The sequence below is a fragment of the Kogia breviceps genome, chromosome 4 (genome assembly GCF_026419965.1).
Source record: "Kogia breviceps isolate mKogBre1 chromosome 4, mKogBre1 haplotype 1, whole genome shotgun sequence".
NCBI classification, from domain to species: domain Eukaryota; kingdom Metazoa; phylum Chordata; class Mammalia; order Artiodactyla; family Physeteridae; genus Kogia; species Kogia breviceps.
Genome location: NC_081313.1, coordinates 118,265,587 through 118,288,246, shown reverse-complemented (window position 1 = coordinate 118,288,246; position 22,660 = coordinate 118,265,587). Strand labels below are relative to the sequence as shown.

General features: G+C 46.3%; 2 protein-coding genes across 24 annotated transcripts in view; both read right to left on the bottom strand.

Moving 5' to 3' along the window:
• LOC131756068 (protocadherin gamma-C4) overlaps positions 1–22,660 on the bottom strand; it is a 173,965-nt gene that overhangs the window by 71,340 nt on the left and 79,965 nt on the right. Inside the window, exons 1-2 of one of the 23 annotated variants that reach the window (XM_067031825.1) lie at positions 11,269–13,229; positions 349–999 (exon numbers count right to left, since the gene is read on the bottom strand). The exons of 15 other annotated variants lie outside the window; for them this stretch is intronic. In XM_067031825.1, the coding sequence (XP_066887926.1) occupies positions 349–999; positions 11,269–13,038 (2,421 nt within the window). In that variant the 5' untranslated portion in view covers positions 13,039–13,229. Of the gene's footprint in view, positions 1–348; positions 2,941–10,608; positions 13,298–13,995; positions 16,649–18,917; positions 21,542–22,660 lie in introns of those variants that run through there. 7 more of the 23 variants (XM_067031828.1, XM_067031834.1, XM_059062835.2 and 4 more) reach the window with 7 other exon arrangements.
• On the bottom strand, positions 4,776–8,191 carry LOC131754777 (protocadherin gamma-B2-like). The gene is given in 7 exon segments (XM_067031115.1): positions 4,776–5,991; positions 6,192–6,414; positions 6,417–6,523; positions 6,751–6,940; positions 6,943–7,400; positions 7,402–7,613; positions 8,162–8,191. Coding segments are annotated over 7 exon segments (2,436 nt in total).

Genomic DNA, 22,660 nt, shown 5'->3' with positions numbered 1-22,660 from the left:
TCAACATAAACCTGCTGCACGGCCAATGGGAAATAAAAACAGCAATCAAAAGCAGGAAGAGCTGTACAGTTGGTAAATTAAATTAGAAAAATTATATAGAGTATTAAAAAGTACTGTATAAAATGGATATAAAATTTTATATATAACATATACAAATATATATTTTAAATTGTTATAAATAAGACGTGAGGGAAAGCCTGAAGGAAGTCGGCCTGGTTGTCAATGGTGTCTGCAATGTTTATATAAATTTCTTGCTGTCTGTTTTATAAATTCCGAATAAACACTAATTACCTGTAATAAGAGATATCTTGCTCAAAGCTCAGAGGAGAATGTTCGATATGCACTCACCTGAATTAATGCATGATTATCTTTAGAAAACACGGAATCGCCCGAGAGCTCAGGCTCGCTTTTCTCACAGCTCTTCTGGCTGACGAGCGTGTCCGCATAGTTGGGCTGCGGGAAGATCACGTGACTTCCCCGCGAGTCCGCGGTGAGCCAGGCCTCGTGGGAATAGGCCTGCAGGAAAGCCCGCACCCCGTCATTGCCCACAAAGTGAGACGTGGGCACACTCGCTAACCCGCCTCCTGAAGCCTGGAGCAGGCGTGACGTGTGCCAGCGCCTCAGCCTGAGAGCCAGCAGCACAACGACAAAGGCGAGGAAGACGCAGGACACCGCGGCCACCGCCACCACCAGGTACAGTGTGAGGCCCGAATTGTCGGGGCTGGCGGGAGACTCAAGGCTGCCTAGATCAGCCAGGACGTCGGGGATGCTGTCAGCCACGGCCACGGTGAGTGTGACGGTGGCAGAGAGAGGGGGCTGGCCGTGGTCTTGGACTGCCACCACCAGGCTCTGCTTGAGCGCGTCTCTGTCCAGCAGGGCCCGCGCTGTGCGCACCTCGCCGGTGTGCAGCCCCACCGCGAAGAGACCCGGCTCGCTGGCCTTGAGCAGGCGGTAGGACAGCCAGGCATTCTGGCCTGAGTCTCTGTCCACAGCCACCACCTTGGTCACCAGGTATCCGGGCTCTGCGGAGCGGGGTGCCAACTCCACGCCCGTGGAGCCATCGGTGGGTACGGCGGGGAAGAGGATCTCTGGCGAGTTGTCGTTCTGGTCCAGCACGAACAGGCTCAGCGACACGTTGCTGCTGAGTGGAGGGTCCCCGCTGTCATGTGCCATCACTTGTAGCTGCAACTCTCGGAATTGCTCATAGTCGAAGGAGTGCAACGCATACAGGACGCCAGTGTCTGAGTTTATGGAGACGTAGGAGGACAGGGAAGCTCCCTGGAGGCTGTCGTCCACCAGGGAGTAAGTGACCCGGGCATTCTCTCCATAGTCGGGGTCATGGGCAGTCACAGAGACGATGGACGCTCCTCTGGGGTTGTTTTCTAGGATATATGCGGAGTAGGAGGCATGAGAGAAGACGGGCGGATTGTCATTGGTGTCTGCCACGTTCAGGGTGATGTGAGTTTCCGTGGACAGGGGCGGACTTCCTCGGTCAGTGGCAGTCACCGTGATGTTGTAGCTAGGAACCAGTTCTCGGTCTAGGAGTGTGTCTGTTACTAAACTATAATAACTTCCATAAGCCTTTTCTAATTTAAAGGGCAGATTCCCTTGGATGAAACAAATCACTTGTCCATTTTCCCCAGAGTCTTGATCGTTTACATTTAAAAGGGCAATTAACGTCCCTCTGGGAGAGTTTTCCAGAATGGAGCTGGAGAGAGAGGTGACTACTACTTCAGGGGCGTTATCATTCACGTCCAAAACTGTGATGAGGACTTTGGCTCGTGCAGAATATCCTGCGTTATCCATTGCTTGCACTTCCATCTCGTAGAATCCTGATTCCTCGTGGTTCAACTCCCCTATTGTTGAAATTGTTCCTAAATTACAATCTAGCTTGAAAACTTGGGCCGCTTTGTTGTCCACATACCGGAAGGAATACATCACTTCCGCATTGGCTCCTTCGTCAGGGTCGGTGGCGTTTACCAGAAGCAGCTCAGTGCCCACGGCCACATTCTCCGGAACACTCACACGGTACTCGGACTGAGCGAACGCTGGTGCGTTGTCGTTCGCATCAAGGACCATCACACGGATGCGCGCGGTGCCAGTGCGGACTGGATAGCCCGCGTCGGAAGCCGTGAGAACCAGGTGGTGAACGGCCTTTTCCTCGCGGTCCAGGGCGCGCTCCAGCACCAATTCCGGATATTTATTACCATCCGCTCCGCTTTGCACGTCCAGGGAGAAGTGAGTATTACTACTGAGCTCGTAGCTCTGGAGTGAATTCTTCCCTATATCCGGATCCCAAGCGTGGGGAAGGGGAAACCGCATCCCAGTGGCTGCATTTTCACTCATTTTAATTTCTAATTCACCTTCCTGGAAATACGGGGCATTATCATTAATGTCCCTCACTTCTACCACTACCCCGTATATTTTCACTTTATCCTCCATCAGAATCTCCAGATTTAGTTGACACTTGATGGCCCCCATACAGAGCTCCTCCCGGTCTATCCTGCCGGCGGTGACCAAACTGCCGCTTCGCGGATTTAGAGCGAAAAGTTGTGTCCTACCTCTGGAGACGATGCGGACTCCGCGCTCCTCCAGTTCCCAGGGCTCCAACCCCAGATCCTTGGCGATGTTCCCCACCCTAGAGCCTTTCTCCAGCTCCTCGGGAACCGAATAGTGGATTTGGGTGCATCCAGTTTCCCACTGAACCCCCAGGAGAACTCCCAGCAGGACCAGCTTTTTGCAGTGTCGAGCAGGAATCATTGTCACTTTCCTTGAGGATTATTTCCAATTCTTCCCTTGATCACCGAAGTCCGGATCAGTTCATCCGTCCTTAAAATCCGACAGCTGGGGGACCCGAGCTCTTCCGATCACAGTCCCGGAGATGGTTAGTTTCTATCTGTGCTTTGTGCTTCAAGGCGAGTGCCGGCTAGCAGGATCTCTCTCTGCTTTTCTCTCCCTGATTGGTGAACAGCGGCGCTCAGAGTCCTAACCAATTACTGCACAATCTTGAACTCCGAGAAAGGATTTTGGTTTTTAGACCTTAAATAGCTCCACCTACTGTTCTTCAAATAGGGATGGAAGTGGAGCCAACCAAAACTACTGTATTCATTTTACTTGGAATTTCAGTGAGCTTCTTATTTCCCTAGATTTTTCATACAGAGTCACTTTCTTGAGATTATTTTCTGTACCTGTAGGTGTATTCTGATTTTTCCAATGAGATTTTACATGAATTTGAAGTTTCTATACACAGTCAATTTAACTGTGTATTTTAGTGCAACTGCTTTGATATCACCCCCACCACACATACACACCTATTATGGGAATCTCCTTAGGAGTTTCATGTTTTGAGAAATTATATAATAGAATAATTTTAAAATTCTCACCCAGCTAAAATCTGTGGCAAAATTTTTTGGTAGATTCTTAAATTTGCCTAAATGGAAGAACTACTTTAACATGCTGTTGACATTTAACATTTAAAAATCAAATTTTCACAATAATATGGAAACCTAAAAATAAGAAACTTGATTGTACAGATTACCAGAATCACACCTGGCAGAAAATCAAGTGAAGAAGACACAGTAACATTTTTAGAACAAAATGGAAGCATTCCAACTAGTATTTGCTTGAAATAAAGGTAGTACTCTATTAATATATTTCAAAAGAATATTCAGGATCAATACCCTGTAATAAGCCATGATGGAAAAGAATATGAAAAAGAATATATATATATATATATATATATGGTATATGAATGACTTTGCTATACACCAGAAACTAACACAACATTGTAACTCAGCTATACTTCAATTTTTTTTAAAAAAGAGAGAGAATGTTTAGGAAAATTAGAACCCAAAGAATATTATAAACTTACCTTTTTCTGGGAAACAAACCTAATTCCAGTTACTGAGATTTACTGGTAATATATTGGAAGCCCATCAGAATACAGGAAAAAATCCTCACTATTGTGCTTTCATGTGTGTAAATATTTAGATTCTGAGGATAAACATGTTTGGCAGGTATACCATAAAATAATATCTTTAACACTGGGATGAAATCTACAGGTAGCTCTGAGAAAAGGTAGGACACAAAACTGATCTATTCAATGGCACTCAAAGAATCCCTAGTTGGGCTTCCCTGGTGGCGCAGTGGTTGGGAGTCCGCCTGCCGATGCAGGGGACACGGGTTCGTGCCCTGGTCCGGGAGGATCCCACATGCCGCGGAGCGGCTGGGCCCGTGAGCCATGGCCGCTGGGCCTGTGTGCCCGGAGCCTGTGCTCGGCAACGGGAGAGGCCACAGCAGTGAGAGGCCCGCGTACCACAAAAAAAAAAAAAAAAAAAAAAAAAAAAAGAATCCCTAGCAAATTGTACCGAGAGTAAAGAAAAACTTTAAGAAAAGCCTTATATGCCAAGATATTGATGTTCTGAATAAGAGAAACGCCCACAGGAAAAAAAATATTATGCTTCCATTAAAATATTTGAATGGCAGTGGCATCATAATACCCACTTCTCACAGTGAGAGATTTTGTTTATGGATAAAGAATAACTCATGAAATTGTCAAAATATTTAAAATACTTGAGGGTTAATAATGGAGTTGCTGACCCACTCACAAAGGGACAGAAAAGACTGAGAGAGGGCAAACAAAACTGAAGTGAAAGTAGATATAATCTGTTTAAGATTTTCTTTCCTAAATATTGGTTTAAAAAATAAACCAAATCCATATGCAGATGAAAGGCATTCATTGAAACTCACGTGAATGGAAGCAACAGAGTTAGAGCTTAACTTGTTATTCTCCTCAGTGACACTACCAAAAGAGCTTCATTAGAAAGATCTTGTGGGGGCACCATTTCTGGGGTCATGGTGAGAAAACTGAACCTTGTTTTCTGAGATTGGCAACGTAACAGATTATAGGAATGAGGCAAAGTTCCCTTGTTGTAGTTGGGAGAAACCTCTGGACCAGTCTTAGAACGGAGATCGAGCTGAAAGCAGCACCAGGTGGCCAGGCTAGAGGAGCGTCGCAGGAGCAGAGCCATGGCCAGAATCACCACAAGGAGGAAGAGCACGGAGATCAAGGCCAAGGCCACCACCAGGTAAAACTGCAGCTCAGCCTGGGGGTCAGTGGGCTCAGGGTGGTCATTGAGGTCCGGCAGCGCCTCCTGCAGGCTGTCCGCGAAAACCAGGAGCAGCGTGGCGGTGGCCGAGAGGGGCGGCTGTCCCCCATCGCGCACAGCAACCAGCAGGCGCTGGCGGGCCGCGTCCCTGTCGCCCAGGGCCCGCGCCGTGCGCACCTCGCCCGTGCGCAGCCCCACGCTGAAGAGTCCGGGCTCGCTGGCCTGCAGCACGTGGTAGGACAGCCAGGCGTTGTGTCCAGAGTCGGCGTCCACAGCCACCACCTTGGTGACCAGGTAGCCGGGCTGCGCGGCGCGCGGCACCGTGTCGAAGAGCGCCGAGCCGTCGGGCCCCAGCGCCGGGTACAGCACCCTGGGCGCGTTGTCGTTGCGGTCGCCCACCAGCACGCGCAGGCTCACGTTGGCGCTGAGCGCGGGCGAGCCGTGGTCGCGGGCCTGCAGCGTCAGCCCGAAGGCGCGCAGCTGCTCGTGGTCGAAGGCGTTCTGCGCGAACACCACGCCGCTCTCTGCGCTCACGGACACGTAGGACGACAGCGTGCTTGGCTCCAGGTCGCTGGCCACGATGGAGTAGGAGACGTGGCCGTTGGGCCCCAGGTCGGGGTCGGAGGCGCTGACTTGCGCGATGGAGGCTCCAGGCAGGTTGTTCTCGGCCACGTGGATCACATAGGAGGCCTGGTGGAAAACCGGAGCGTTGTTGACGTCGGTGATGTGTAGAGTGACACTTCTGCTGGAGGAGAGTAGCTGCTTGCCCCTGTCGGTTTCTGCGATGGTGACAGTGTACTCTGGGGTCTGCTCCTGGTCCAAAGCCCCATCTACCACAAGCTTGTAGTAATTATTGGCAGAAGATTCAATTCTAAAAGAAGTTCTCTCTCTCTTTTTTTTTTGCGGTACGCGGGCCTCTCACTGTTGTGGCCTCTCCCGTTGTGTAGCGCAGGCTCCGGACGCACAGGCTCAGCAGCCATGGCTCACGGGCCCAGCCGCTCCGCGGCATGTGGGATCCTCCTGGACCGGGGCACGAACCCGTGTCCCCAACATTGGCAGGCGGACTCTCAACCACTGTGCCACCAGGGAAGCCCAGGAGCTCTCTCTTTTATGAGACATGTGACCTCCCCGTTTTCTCCTGAATCTTTATCATGTGTTTCGAACAAAGCAATCACAGTTCCCGGTTCTGCAACATCGGTTATGGAACAAGACACCGAAGTGAAAACCACCTCTGGGCCATTGTCGTTCTCATCTAAAATTTTCAATATAATTTTACACTCGGTGGCTATGCTTCCACCGTCCTGGTCTCTATGCTTATGGTATAACTGCTACTGATTTCAAAGTCTATAGGGTCTTTGGATTTAATTTCTCCACTTTGATGATCTAGCACAAACATATTTCCAATATCTCATAGTGTTTTTTTGGTGTTTTTTTTGCCTCTCACTGTTGCGGCCTCTCCCGTTGCGGGGCACAGGCTCCGGAAGCACAGGCTCTGGAAGCACAGGCTCAGCGGCCATGGCTCACGGGCCTAGCCCCTCCGCTGCATGTGGGATCCTCCCAGACCGGGGCACGAACCTGCGTCCCCTGCATCAGCAGGCGGACTCTCAACCACTGCGCCACCAGAGAAGCCCGAATATCTCATAGTGTTTTGAAGGAGTAGGTGATCTCTGCACTGATGCCTTCATCCTGGTCAGTGGCGTTCACCTTTAGCACAAAGGTGCATGGGGGCGAGTTCTCACGCAGGCTAACTTTGTACACATCTTGACTGAACACTGGGGGGTTATCGCTGGCATCAGTGACCTTGATCCTGATTTGAGTTTGCCAGTTCAGACTGGATCACCCCTGTCCACTGCTGTCAGGACCAGGAGGTGAGAGCTCTGTTGTTCCCGGTCCAGAGGCTTCTCCAACACTAATTCTGGGGAATTCTTGCCTTCAGTCTTACCCTCAACCATCAGAGAGAAATGCTCACTATAGCTGAGTTGGTAACTCTGCAGAGAGTTAAGCCCTATATCTGCATCTATAGTTGATTCCAGGCCAAACCGAGTTCCTGGAATTGCAAGTTCATTGATTTGTAAAACAATGCTATTTTGGGGAAAATGTAGTGGATTGTCATTTATATCTTCTATCATCACATTTACGTGAGAAACATTTAGAGGATTCTCTGCTACAATTTCTAAAGGCACGACACACAGAGGTGTTTGGGGGCAGGGTGACTCCCGATCTATTCTGTCACTCACAAGTACTTTCCCATTCTGCATGTTTACAGTAAAGTATTGTTTCTCTGCACTAACTGAGGTTGCAGGTCAATAAATCCTGTACATGCAGCCCCAGGTCCTCAGCGAGATTCCACACCACAGAGCCTCTGTCCATTTCTTCTGGAATAGAACTGCGGATCTGTTCGGAGAGTGCCCCGCATAACAAAGGCAGCAAGAAAGGGAAGATTACTTGCCGGCCGCTAGATACCGCTCCTCTGCTTCCCCTTACTTCCCATCCTTCTGTGCACTGCTGCAGGCTCCAACGTTAAGAAAAGATGATATATAAATTTTGTTTAAAATACCTACATCGACTACATAGAAAACTCAATGCTCCCGGTTTGAACACATCCCAATCTGTATTCTGGAATCATATTTGCCAAGTAGAGAGCCTGAGTCCAGGCTACTCTCCTTTCTGACTTGCTTCTGTGACTACACAAGAAATCACTGGGGTAGATACTGGACGCTAGCTCTTGCAGCGCATTGGCCAACAGCAGCCCTTGGAGTCTATTTAGAAAACTGCAGTCAGAAGCCTTGCAAATAATGGGATTTGGTATACCAACAGATATGCTGAACTGATGTATAGGGAATGAGGCAGTTTAGGAGTTTTGGATAGGTCTGTTTTCCAGTGTTTACTTCCAAAGAGGGTTCCTTAGAGATGGGATCCTATAGAAGAGGCATTAACCTAGTAATGAGAAAAGTTTGTCATTTTCTCATTAGAGGCAAGGCACATATTGCAAGAACAAGGCAAAGTCTCCTCTCCAGATTTAGAACAAAGACCACGTGGAAAAAGAGCCCCACCATGTGGTATGGGGAAATTTTGACAGCCATGAAATGACACCCAGTATTATCTTCAATCTGATATGTGTATGATTTTCCTCCTCCTTTCATCAGAGGAAACTGGAGGAGAGATCAAAGCTGTATAGGTTTTACTCAGGATAAGGATAGCCAATACCATAAAGTCTTCTTGTTACTTATAAAAGAGATTTATGAAAAGGATTATGAAGTGTTTTACACTTTCATCATAAAGAGAATATAAAGGCATACACTAGTAGGTTACTATAGGAATTTAATGACATGAAATGTGAGGGTTTTATTTTTATCCTTTTATTTAACTGTACCATATGTTGCCTCTCAACAGAACTTTATCACTACCTCTAATCCAAATAACCTTCTTAATCTCAAGTGTCAAAACCAACCTTTCCTTTTTATTCTCTAAGATCTTGGTTGCCAACTCCTAACAAGTTCAGACTATGTTAAAAAAAAATGAAACAACCTCCCTCTTCCAGCATACACCTCATATTCTTTTTATTCATCTAATTTCAGTTCAAGTAAAAGGCCTTAAATCTTTTTCCTCAGTTTGGAATCCCATAAGCATAAATTCTATCCCTAGATGCTTAAAACACTAACATTTTTCTTGACTTCAAGACAAATTTAGGCATCTGTTGCAGGACTTCCCTTTCCTACAGTTGAAATTCTTTTTGTCCAAACATTAGATATTCAATTTTTAGTTAACTATAGTAAGGTCAATTCTGAAATGAGAAGGGATATCTTGAAAGGGAACATGAACATGCAAGTAATTTGCACCAAATATCTAGAAGTGGTGTGAGAGTGCTGAGCTGAATTGACTGTGGAGATGATTCCTGAGATCAATACCCCAGATAAGTTTCCTTTCCCCCCTTGACTTTCCTAAACATTGCTTCAGATAACACATTATTAGGTAACTATCAGGGCTTCAATAACAAGTTGGTTTTGAATATAAGAATTGAGTATACTTATAATTAATTAAAAATGAGTTTACATGAAGCTAACACAACATTGTAAATCAACTATACTTCAATTTTTAAAATGATTTTACACACAGATTTAGAGAATAGACTTGTGGTTGCAAAGGGGAAGAAGGGGTGGAGGAGGGAAGGATTGGTTCTTTGGGATTAGCAGATGCAAACTATTATATGGATGGATAGATAAACAACAAGGCCCTACTGTATAGCACAGGGAACTATATTCAATATCCTGTGATAAATCATAACAGGAAAAATATGAAAAAGAATATATATATGTATAACAGAATCACTTTTCTGTGCAGCAGAAATTAATACAACATTGTAAATCAACTACAATAAAATTTTTAAAAATGAGTTTACAAAGGAAATGAAAAAAGGAATCCAAGACTCCTAAGCATAGTGAAAACAAACAAAAATATCCAGAGGAATACCAGCTAAATCAGTCTCATGAATTCTAAATATCCACTCCATCTCTTATATTCACAAACTGTTCCACACAAATAAATCTGAAAAATGTAAGCATGTTCAGCAGATTTGAAAATAACTTTTTGAGAATGACTGGATCAAAATTAAAAATTTCTGACAAAATTAAAAAGCTATTTACTACATTAAAAAAAACCCTTCAACAATACACAGACACTAAAGTAAAAGTAAAATAATAAAAGGAAAGAACACCAGTTCTACAATTCAACTATTTCTTCAGAACAATCTAATGACTTCACTGTAGAAGTAGAAAAGACGTCTAGAACTTAAGATGAAAAAGTGTGCTCTACATTTCTTCTCCCAAGAGACCCTCATATCTAAAAGGCAGTCAGTAGGTCTTGTTTTGGTGAGGTAAATAAATGAGACAAAATTGAAATAACAGGATCTAAATGTATTACCAGCCACCAAAAATCAAAACAGAATTGTTTTGTGCTCAGAGAGAAGCATACGTGTGTAAAAGTGTATATGTGTGAATGTGTGTGTATGTGTATTATAGATAAAGAGCTAGAGTAAGTATGCTATTGAATCAACGGCTCAAATATGAACATTAGAAGTAAAACAAATAATGGTAGACTATAATTATAAATCAGTGGAGGCAATATGAAGTCGAATTGATGTTTATGAATCATTAATTTGAATCGTAACCAGTTTACGTTGATAGTCAGACACTGGTGATAGAAAAATATTACTAAAATTCAACTTACAACAAAGCAAGCCATGATAACTGAACTGGACCTCTGAATTAAAACAAAGAAACAAACAAAAGAAGCTGACAGGACCAAAAAAAAAAAAAAAGCCTTTCACAAAACCTTTCTGAAAATTGATGAAAGGTAAATTACAGAAACTCACGTTTTGCTTTAAATATATAAGAACATATGCCCCACCCCAAACAGCCTTTTAATAACAGGCTCAGAAAAAAGTAACTTAAAAGACCTCTGCAGAGAGATCAACAATTGGGAGGCAGGAAATAAATCTCACCTGATTACTGGTAGGATCACATTTGCCTAAACCGGTAGCTGAATCTTCAGCTATCAAAAGAGGCTCGCTTTTCTCACAGCTCTCCTGGCTGATGAGCGTGTCCACGTAGTTGGGCTGCGGGAAGATCACGTGACTCCCCCGCGAGTCCGTGGTGAGCCAGGCCTCGTGGGAATAGGTCTGCAGGAAAGCCCGCACCCCGTCCACGCCCACAAAGTGAGACGTGGGCACACTCGCTAACCCGCCTCCTGAAGCCTGGAGCACACGCGACGTGTGCCAGTGCCTCAGCCTGAGCGCCAGCAGTACAACGACAAAGGCGAGGAAGACGCAGGAGACCGCGGCCACCGCCACCACCAGGTACAGCGTGAGGCCTGAGTCGTCGGGGCTGGCGGGAGACTCAGGGCTGCCTAGATCAGCCAGGACGTCAGGGATGCTCTCGGCCACGGCCACAGTGAGTGTGACGGTGGCAGAGAGAGGGGGCTGGCCGTGATCCTGGACCGCCACCACCAAGTTCTGCTTGAGCGCGTCTCTGTCCAGCAGGGCCCGCGCTGTGCGCACCTCGCCCGTGTGCAGCCCCACCGCGAAGAGACCTGGCTCGCTGGCCTTGAGCAGGCGGTAGGACAGCCAGGCATTCTGGCCTGAGTCTCTGTCCACAGCCACCACCTTGGTCACCAGGTATCCGGGCTCTGCGGAGCGGGGTGCCAGCTCCACGCCCATGGAGCCATCGGTGGGGACAGCAGGGTACAGGATCTCGGGTGCATTGTCATTCTGGTCCAGCACAAATATGCTCAGTGACACGTTGCTGCTGAGCGGTGGGTTCCCGCTGTCATGCGCTGTCACCCACAGCTGCAGTTCATGGAATTGCTCATAGTCGAAGGAGCGCAGCGCATACAGAATGCCGGTGTCTGAATTTATGGAGATGTAGGAGGATAGAGGTGCTCCCTGGAGGGTATCCTCTGCCAGAGAGTAAGTGACCTGGGCATTCTCTTTGCTGTCCTGGTCGAGTGCAGTCACCGAGAAGAAGGAGGCCCCTCTAGGATTGTTTTCAGGAATGTAGGCAGAGTAAGAGGAGTGAGCAAAAGTGGGCGGATTATCGTTGTCATCTGCTACATTCAGTGAAATATGAGTTTCTGTAGACAAGGGTGGACTTCCCCGATCTGTAGCTGTCAACGTTATATTATAGCTCTGTACCTGCTCCCTGTCCAGCGCTCTGTTTGTTATCAACTTGTAATAATTTCCATAAGTCTTTTCTAATTTAAAAGGTATATTGTTAGGAATGAAACAGAAGACTTGACCATTTTCTCCGGAGTCTTCATCTTGCACATTTAGAAGAGCAATCACAGTACCTGGAGGAGAGTTTTCCAGCACTGAATTAGTAGAAGATGTGATAGTTATTTCTGGAGCATTATCATTCACATCCACAACTGTGACCAACATCTTAGCAGTGGTAGAGAGACCTCCACCATCTTGGCCCTGAATTTCCATCTCATAGAATCTGTATTTCTCAAAATCCAGAGAACCTTGTATTAAGACTTCTCCAGATTGAGAATCCAACTGGAATATCTCAGAAGCTTTGCTTTCCATATTCAGGAATGAATATACCACTTCCCCATTGATTCCCTCATCTGGATCAGTTGCGTTTACCATAAGCACCCGAGTTCCGGAGCTGAGGTTCTCAGGAACACTCACTACATATACAGACTGTGTAAACTTTGGGATATGGTCATTTACATCGAGAACCACCACACGGATGGAAACAGTGCCCTGGCGGATGGGATCTCCTCCATCTAAGGCTGTGAGGAGGAGGTGGTGAGCAGCCTCTTTTTCGCGGTCCAGGCTCCCCTCCAGCACTAGCTCAGGATTCTTGGCCCCATCCGTTCTGCCTCGCACTTGCAAAGAAAAGTAATTATTAGGGTTGAGCTGGTAGCGCTGGAGGGAGTTCATTCCCACATCTGGATCTCTAGCATTAGGAAGAGGAAATCGCGATCCCGGAGTTGCATGCTCACTGACTTTTATCTCTACTTCCTCCTCCCGGAAGCTGGGGGCGTTATCGTTAATATCCATTATTTCCACCTCCACTCCGTAAATCTTAAGGGTATCTTCCACAAGTATCTCCAAGTTTAAAAAACAGGAGGAAACCGCCTCACAGAGCTCCTCCCGGTCTATCCTATCAGCAGTGATCAAGCTGCCACTTCGCGGATTCAGAGCGAAAAGCTGAGTCTTTCCTCTGGAGACGATGCGGACTCCGCGCTCCGCCAGCTCCCTGGGATCCAGCCCCAGGTCCTTGGAAATATTGCCGACGAAAAAGCCTTTGTCCGTCTCTTCCAGCACCGAGTATCGGATCTGCCCAGCCCCAGACTCCCGCAGCGTCCCCAGGAAAATATACAGTAGGACCAGCCCGCTGCGGTCCAGGAGCAGTTGCCGATTCGCCATGGCAGTGGCTGAGCCTATATTCCGCGGTTTCTTGAGCTGTTTGGTTCTGAATCAGCTTATGCATCTACAAAGTCACTGGCCAAGTGCATCCAAAATATATTAGAGAGCGAAGAGAAGTACTTTTAAGTTTCCAGCATCACGATCTGTGAGTACCCACTTCACTCTGCTTGCTTTGTGTTGTAGAGGTAGGGGAGGGAGGGACTCTAGCTCGCAGCTTTCCGTTTCCCTAATTGGTGAACAGCGGCGCCTAGAGCCCAATCTTATTATTGCAACGAGAAAGAAAAACTCAACTAATGTTGCTGTTCCTGAAGATATCACACTTACCTCTTTGAGAATCACAAGTATTTATAAACCTTAAAATTGCAGACAATAAAGTATTATGTAATGTGATGTTAAAGGTTTACCAAGAGCACTTATGAAGAGAGTAATTATTTAAAAGGCTTGCTAATTAAAAAAAATTTCAAATACTACTGGAACTGAAAACTTGCAGGTTAGATTTGGTTCCTCCTGATTTTTATTGACTGAAGGGAACAGCATTTGTGGTTGTGTTAACTAGCACAGTTCTAACAAAATCAACAGTTAGGATCATGACTATAATTCTTACCAATGTTTATTGAGTAAAATAAAAAAAGTTTGAGAAAATTTGGATGGCATTAGGGTTGTTATTTAAAATACCACAATATAAACATATAACTGTATTCCATATCCTTAATTAAAAGGTGTTCTATTTCATGAAAAACTGACCTGAGAGTGCTCTATATATTTTACCTTAACATGCACTTGAATAGTAGAGGGAATGCAGCATTGTAAACTTTAGTTTTAATAGTAATACCCATAGGTTTGAGTTAGATTTTAGGAACTTTATCAAGAGAGGGAATCTAGAATCTCAAAATAACAGTGCTATATTTGAATACATTAGCATATTGGAATATAAAAAGCATTATTTTAAATACTTACTTGTTTAAAAGTGTTCTTATCTGCTTCAACACTAAGATTTGAAACACTAGCCAATAGCACTGAAGAGCTATCTTTGTTGAGAATATCTTGTGTGGCAGGACAATGTTCAACAGATGTGAGAAAATTAAATTCCGGATTAGTCTGATTCCCAGGCACACATAAATTATTGGCATAGGGCAATGTTCCCTCACTGTAGTTGGGAGGAATCTCAGGACCAGACTTGGAGCAGAGAACAGACCCAAAGCAGCCCCCAGCGGCGCTGGGGCTCGAAGAGCATCGAAGGCGCAGGACAATGGCCAGAATCACCACGAGGAGGAAGAGCACCGAGATCAAGGCCAAGGCCACCACCAGGTAAAACTGCAGCTCAGCCTGGGGGTCAGTGGGCTCAGGGTGGTCACTGAGGTCCGGCAGCGCCTCCTGCAGGCTGTCCGCGAAAACCAGGAGCAGCGTGGCGGTGGCCGAGAGGGGCGGCTGTCCCCCATCGCGCACAGCAACCAGCAGGCGCTGGCGGGCCGCGTCCCTGTCGCCCAGGGCCCGCGCCGTGCGCACCTCGCCCGTGCGCAGCCCCACGCTGAAGAGTCCGGGCTCGCTGGCCTGCAGCACGTGGTAGGACAGCCAGGCGTTGTGTCCAGAGTCGGCGTCCACAGCCACCACCTTGGTGACCAGGTAGCCGGGCTGCGCGGCGCGCGGCACCGTGTCGAAGAGCGCCGAGCCGTCGGGCCCCAGCGCCGGGTACAGCACCCTGGGCGCGTTGTCGTTGCGGTCGCCCACCAGCACGCGCAGGCTCACGTTGGCGCTGAGCGCGGGCGAGCCGTGGTCGCGGGCCTGCAGCGTCAGCTCGAAGGCGCGCAGCTGCTCGTGGTCGAAGGCGCGCTGCGCGAACACCACGCCGCTCTCTGCGCTCACGGACACGTAGGACGACAGCGTGCTTGGCTCCAGGTCGCTGGCCACGATGGAGTAGGAGACGCGGCCGTTGGGCCCCAGGTCTGGATCTGAAGCGCTAACTTGGGCGATGGAGGCTCCCGGCGGGTTGTTTTCTGCCACATGGGCCACGTAGAAGGCCTGGTTGAAAACTGGAGCGTTGTCGTTGACGTCGGTGATGCGTAGGGTAATGGTAACGCTGGAGGAGAGGGGGGACTTGCCCCTGTCAGTGGCTGTGATAGTGACGTTGTATTCCGGAGTCTGTTCCCTGTCCAGGGCCCCATCTGTTACTAACTTGTAGTAATTATTAGAAGAAGAATGAATTTTAAATGGAATGTCTCTACTTAAATTACATGTAACTTCTCCATTTTCCTTGGAATCCCGGTCCCGTGTTTTAAAGAGACCTACAACCATTCCTGGCCGGGAATCCTCCAAAATCTGATCAGAGAGAGAAGTGATGATTATTTCTGGGCTGTTGTCATTTTCATCTAAAACTTCTATAATTACTTTACACTGTGTAGAGAGGGATCCTCGGTCCTTTGCTTCTAGATCCATGGCATATCTTTCCACATCTTCATAATCCAGGGGTTGATGAGTTATAATGTTTCCTGTAGCTGAATCCAGAGAGAACACGTGCCGGGCTGTATCAGCCACACCGAGGAATGAGTAGGTGATCTCTGCATTGACGCCTTCGTCTTGATCAGTAGCGCTCACCCTCAGCACGAAGGTACCTGGGGGCACATCTTCCGGAAGGCTGACCTTGTACACATCTTGGCTGAACACAGGGGGATTATCGTTGGCATCCACCACCAGGATTCGGATCTGAACGGTGCCGCTTCGCGGCGGATCCCCGCTGTCTAAGGCTGTCAGCACCAAGTGGTGAGCGCTTTGCGTTTCTCGGTCCAGGATCTTCTTCAATACCAATTCTGGATATTTGCCACCCTCAGGATTGTCTTTCACCACTAACGAGAAATACTCATTAGGACTTAGTTGGTATTTGCTCAGTGAATTCATACTAATATCGGGATCTTTTGCAGACTCAAGAATTGTTCCCGTCCCTAGACTGACAGATTCACTGATTTCTAAGCTTATTTCATCCTTATGGAATTGAGGAGCATGGTCATTAATATCCTCAACAACCACAATGATATGAAAAATATTTAAAGGATTTTCCACCACGGCTTCCAACTGCAATTCACATCTTCTTCTTTCTTTACATATCTGCTCACGGTCTATTCGTTCCTTCACAAGTAAGTCCCCACTCTCCGCGTCTACGTTGAAAAGCAGTTTCTCCGCGCTAACTCGCAGCTTTCGAGCCGACACATCCAGGACACTGAGCCCTAGATCCTTGGCGAGATGCCCTACCACAGAGCCCTTGGCCAGCTCCTCGGGAATGGAGTAGCGGATCTGCTCGCAGAGCGCGGGGTAGAACAAAAGCAGCAGGAAGGGAAACAGTACCTGCCGCCGGCCGGCCGGCCGTCTCTGCGTGCAGCTCCCTCCCATTGCGCGCTCTAGTTCTCGCCGGGTCCCAGTATTTATAGTTGGAGAAAGTGTACACTGGCGCACTGGTAAAGCATTTAGCCCAGGACAGGCGGAGCCCCCAGGCTTGAGGCTGGGAATCCGTGTGTGCTGGGGAGAGTCTGCGCGGCCAGGAGCCCCAGCGTGTAAGCGGGTTTCCTTCTCTCTGTGTTGGTGGCTGCGCTGGAAATCCCTGGCTAGAGGCTGAGGAATCCCGGGCGTCTACGCTTGCCCTGCACTGGCCGACAGCGGCGCCCAGAGGCTCCGTGTGGAACCGCAGCTTAGTTTTTCTCTGCTCTATTTAAGGAAGTCTTTTTCTTTAAACACAGGATGACCGCCGCTAAAATATTTGAATCTTATTCCTCGGTGATTCCGTTTTCATCATGAAACATTTTTTTCACATGGTCAAAACTATTATATATTTTATATGCTAAAGTTTTACATATATGTTGAATAGGTAGAAATATTTCTTTCAAAATCTAAAAGGCACAAAAGAATGTAGAGTGAAAAACAGGTCTCCTATTCCATTGCCTACTGCTATCCAGTTCTTCCATCCAGAGGCAATCACTGTTGCTGCTTTTAAGAGTAATTATCCACAAAAGAAAGTACTAAAGATAAGCAAAAAACTTTTTTTTTCGGTCTTCAATCCAGGCTTATATTTGGCTAGAAAAGTATTAATCCATCCCCCCATATTTAGGAAACAGAATACAAACACTGTCATATTCATTACAATCATCTAAGGTGTCCTATATTGCTTTTAAATAATTATATTTTAACATATTTGCTTACAATAGTTACCATTCCAAAAGAGTAGTTATTCTTTAACCTGTATTTTTCAAAATAATAGAATTATTTGGAATAGGTGCATACTAATTTTGACTTTCATGGTCAGGAATTTTAAATGACAGTTTCAATGATTTAAAAGTTAAAAAATAAAAGTTAATAACTATGACTCTAAAGATAATAACTATGCTCTCTTTCCACAGACATATCCTTGAACAAAAGTTGAATGACATGAAAAAAGTCATGGCCTCATAAATATTTTGAAATACATTAGGGCATGATTTGACTTTATGCTACCATATTAGTTTAGAAGAATATTAGTAATAAATTATAAGAGATCAAACCAAATACATCACTATCTTCACGTAACTAAATGGGCTCATCAGTAACTCCACAGACCATCTGTTTATAATTCTATGTACTTCTCTGCTTGTATTCAGATCTCATACAGAAATGACATCTCTTTCTTGACTTTAAGTTTATTTTGACTTTAAATTTCAGAGTTTCAGGTGGACCTTTCTTTCTCTATATAAAGAGTCACTGAAATGCTTTTGGCACACAAGTTTGCCCCTATACTTGGGAACATGTACCACTCTATCTCCCCAAATTATATATATATATATATATATATTTTTTTTCATCCTTAGAAACTGGAATATTTAACAAAAAGTACAGAGAGAACAGAACCCCAAATTTCTTTCTACAGGCTCTCTGGAATCCCTATTGAGCAAGGAAAGTAAAATTAAAATGGTATATCTTCTGGGACTTCCCTGGTGGTGCAGTGGTTAAGAATCCGTCTGCCAATGCAGAGAACACAGTTCGATCCCTGGTCCGGGAAGATCCCACATGCCACGGAGCAACTAAACCCAGTGCACCACAACTACTGAGCCTGCGCTCTAGAGCCGGTGAGCCACACTACTGAGCCAGAGCGCCACAACTACTGAAGCCTGGGCGCCTAGAGCCCGTGCTCTACAACAAGAGAAGCCACCGCAGTGAGAAGCCTGCACACTGCAACAAAGAGTAGCCCCCACTCACCACAACTAGAGAAAGCCCGCGCGCAGCAACGAAGACCCAACGCAGCCAAAAATAAATAATTTAAAAAATGGTATGTCTCCCACATGACAGTATGAAATTGGAATCACCGGCAAAATGGATGCTGCAGTGTTACCAGGTATGATTACACTTGAAAAAATTTAAGCACACATTGTTATGAATTGTTAATAGAATATTATTGAAAATGGATTTCCAGTGAGGCTAATGCACTTGTTTCTGACATTTACCTATTCTTACCAGACCTGCCTTCAAAGCAAGAGGCAGGGTTGTCTAAGGGGCTAGGATTTCAACATGCAGCCACCGGGAGAGTACACAAATTGACAAGACACTTCTGTATGAAAGTCCTCTCTTAGGAACTGTCAGTATTATGCTCAACAAAACTATAAAACACAAGACTCCATGAAGCTACTCATAACAGCCTATCACAATAAATCTTCATGGGATTAGGTGAATAGTTACCAGACAGTAAAAACAAATCAGCCTTAATAACCATCAAGTTCTACTCTTCAATGTTTCAGCAAGAAGCAAATGTCATTGAAATGGAGGAAAAAGTGAAAAAATTAAGTTTCCACCAACATGCTGCAAACCTAAAAGTAAAACCAACCATAATTTTTAAAGAAGAGAGAAGGAACAAAAATAGAACTCACTGACACCAAAGGGGTATCTTCTATAGGAAACTTCGAATCATCTAACAAAGACTGAGGATCCTTTTTCTCACAGCTCTCCCGGCTGATGAGCGCGTCTGCGTAACTGGGCTGCGGGAAGATCACGTGACTCCCCCTCGAGTCCGCGGTGAGCGAGACCTCGTGGGAATAGGTCTGCAGGAAAGCCCGCACCCCGTCCACGCCCACAAAGTGAGAGGCTGGTACGGCCGCCAATCCGCCTCCTGAAGCCTGGAGCAGGCTCGACGTGTGCCAGCGCCTCAGCTTGAGCACCAACAGCACAATGACAAAGGCAAGGAAGACGCAGGAGACGGCGGCCACCGCCACCACCAGGTACAGCGTGAGGCCTGAAGCATCAGAGGCGTGCAGGACCTCCAAGCTACCCAGATCAGCCAGGACATCTGGGATGCTATCAGCCACAGCTACGGTGAGCGTGACGGTGGCAGAGAGAGGGGGCTGCCCTTTGTCCTGGACCGCCACCACCAGGCTCTGCTTGAGCGCGTCTCTGTCCAACAGGGCCCTCGCTGTGCGCACCTCGCCCGTGTGCAGCCCCACCGCGAAGAGTCCCGGCTCGCTGGCCTTGAGCAGGCGGTAGGACAGCCAGGCGTTCTGGCCTGAGTCTCTGTCCACAGCCACCACCTTGGTCACCAGGTAGCCAGGCTCTGCAGAGCGGGGTGCCAGCTCCACGCCAGTGGAACCGTCGGTGGGGAGAGTGGGGTACAGGATTTCGGGCGCATTGTCATTCTGGTCCAGCACGAATATGTTCAGTGACACGTTGCTGCTGAGCGGTGGGTCCCCACTGTCAGTGGCTGTCACCTGCATCTGCAGGTCATGAAACTGCTCAAAGTCGAAGGATCGCAGTGCATACAGTACTCCTGTGTCAGGATTGATGGAGACGTAGGAGGATAGAGGTGCCCCTTGGATAGTGTCTTCAGCCAGGGAGTAAATAATCCGAGCATTTTCTTCACTGTCTGGGTCCAGTGCAGTCATTGAGAAGATAGAGGCACCTCTGGGGTTGTTCTCTGGGATATAGGTAAAGTAGGAGATGTGAGAGAAGGTGGGTGGGTTGTCATTGATATCTGCCACTTGCAGGGTGAAGTGAGTTTCTGTGGATAGGGGGGGACTTCCTCCATCTGTGGCTCTTACTGTGATATTGTAAGAAGATACCTGTTCCCTGTCAAGGAATTTGTGTGTCACCAATCTATAATAACTGTCAATGGATTTTTCTAACTTAAATGGTAGATTCCCCAGTATAGAACAGGTGACCTGCCCATTTTGCCCAGAGTCCAGATCATGTACGTTTAAAAGAGCTATAACAGTCCCCAGAGGTGAATCTTCCATCAGGGGACTAAACAGAGATGTGATCGTCACCTCTGGACTGTTGTCATTTACATCTTCTACTGTAATCAACACTTTAGCAGTTGCAAGATATGCCCCTCCATCTTCAGCTTGTATTTCTATTTCATAGAAACCTGTTTCTTCATAATCTAGATTTTCTGATAGTTTTATTTCCCCCGTATTTTTGTTTAGTTGGAATTTCAACAGCTGTGTGTCAGGTAATTTTCGGAATGAATATGTCACTTCTCCATTGGCACCTTCATCCCTGTCAGTGGCGGTGACTGTCAACAGCTGTGAGCCCACAGGCAAGTTCTCGGGAACACTCACTCGGTATTCGGACAAACTGAAGACCGGAGCATTGTCATTTGCATCGAAAACAGTCACACTGATGAGGACAGTGCCAGATCGGAGAGGGTCACCCCCGTCGACGGCAGTTAGGACCAGATGGTGCATTGCCTCTTCCTCGCGATCCACGGCATGCTCCAGCACCAGCTCTGGGTACTTAACGCCATTGACACGGCTTTGAAGTGCTAGGGAGAAGTGCTTATTGGAGCTGAGCTGGTAGCTCTGTAGGGAGTTCACGCCCACATCCGGATCAACAGCTTCCGGGAGAGGAAAACGCGTTCCTGGAGCGACGTTTTCATTAATTTTTACATCTAGATTTTCTGCTTGGAATTTTGGTGCATTATCGTTGATATCAGTTATTTCTATTTCTACTCCGAAAAGTTTCACCCTATCTTCCACAAGAATGTTAAAACTCACCAGACACCGCGCGCTCTGAGCGCAGAGCTCCTCCCGGTCTATCCTGCCTGCGGTGACCAAGCTGCCGCTTCGCGGGTTCAGAGCAAAGAGCTGCGTCCTACCTCTGGAGACGATGCGGACTCCGCGCTCTGCCAGCTCCCGGGGCTCCAGCCCCAGGTCTTTGGAGATGCTGCCCACAAAAGAGCCTTTCTCTAACTCCTCGGGAACGGAGTAGCGGATCTGCCGAGCTTCGGCCTGCCACGGCATACAGAGGAAAAGGCAGAGCTGGACCAGCGCGCTGCGGTCGGAGCTATTCCTTTGAGCGGCCATTGTTGTCTGGTGACGGAATTCTCGCTAAGTCCTCACTGGGCACGCTGTGTGTTTTGGCTGGGTCCTTTTTCTTTCTCTGGCTGCAGGGAGTCTCTGCAGCCTGCGCACCTTAAATTCTGGAGTGGGTTTCGCTGCATCCCTGGAGCCTGTTTGCAGGAACTGTGGAGCTTTGCGTAGTTGGAGTCCTGAGAATCCGGACTGAGCGCTGGCTGCGGTTCTCTCCTAGTGGGTGAACAGCGGCGCTCAGAGTCCTCAGAAGTTACTGCACCCACTGTGTATGCAATAGAAAACAAACGCTACTCTCTTTTTTGTTGTATATTTTATTTTATTTTACATTACTTCTTTGGTTTCTCAACTGACATCCTTAAATCAACTACTATTTGTAGTTTTCTTACTCGGTGGAATAAAGTGGAATGAAAGTACCTCAAAGTATTAAATGATAATAGTTGATTAAATATATATTTGCAACACTCATTTTCCCAATAGAAATATATCCACTTTAAAAGGTAAGTAATGCTTACTTTCTTTCCTATGAGCTTCTAGCTATATTTAGAAAATTCTTACAATTTTATTTGAAATTCTGATTTAAATGGTCCAACTGTGTTTAGTAGACATTTATACAGAGACTATGAGATATACCCCTTAAAATTTCACTTAGAAATTTTAAATTTTAGATTGATCAATCAACTAATTAATTATATTTTTTTAGCATTAAGATTGTGTAAAAAGTTTTCAATTTTTTCTAAAATAATTTTACTGAGCCTCAATGAATTTTTTGAAAAATATATATTTTTTATTACAGGCATATATTATTAGAAGTTAACTTGACCTATTTAAATGAGTTGAGCTGGTAATCACAAACTAAAAGGAACATGTCTGTTATTGCAGTGGGAAGAGAAATACATACAAGTGCTACAATTTTAAAAAACGGAGTTAGAAATAGTGATGTAGGTTTTTGAAAAATACGTATTTAGTCAAATGACCTGTTTTCACTAGGGCTTTGATGCCTATATAAATAATCTCTTCTTTGCGTGTTGTATGCAAGCCCAAAATAAAGTGGCATACACATCTTCAGTTGTATATCCCCACCAACCCAGTAGTAGTTCTTTCCTCAAAGATGAGGAGTTTGGAGGTTGACTTCTTTCATACAGAGAGAACAGGTTGTTCAGAAATGTTTATGTCCCTATGCCCCCAAGTATAGAACTCTTCACAGATTTTACCTTTTGTCTTCAAAGATTGTATATCAGATAATCAGAGACAGAGATTGAGCACAGAACACAATAGCATTTCATTTGCTTTCTTGAAAATTCCTTATCTTG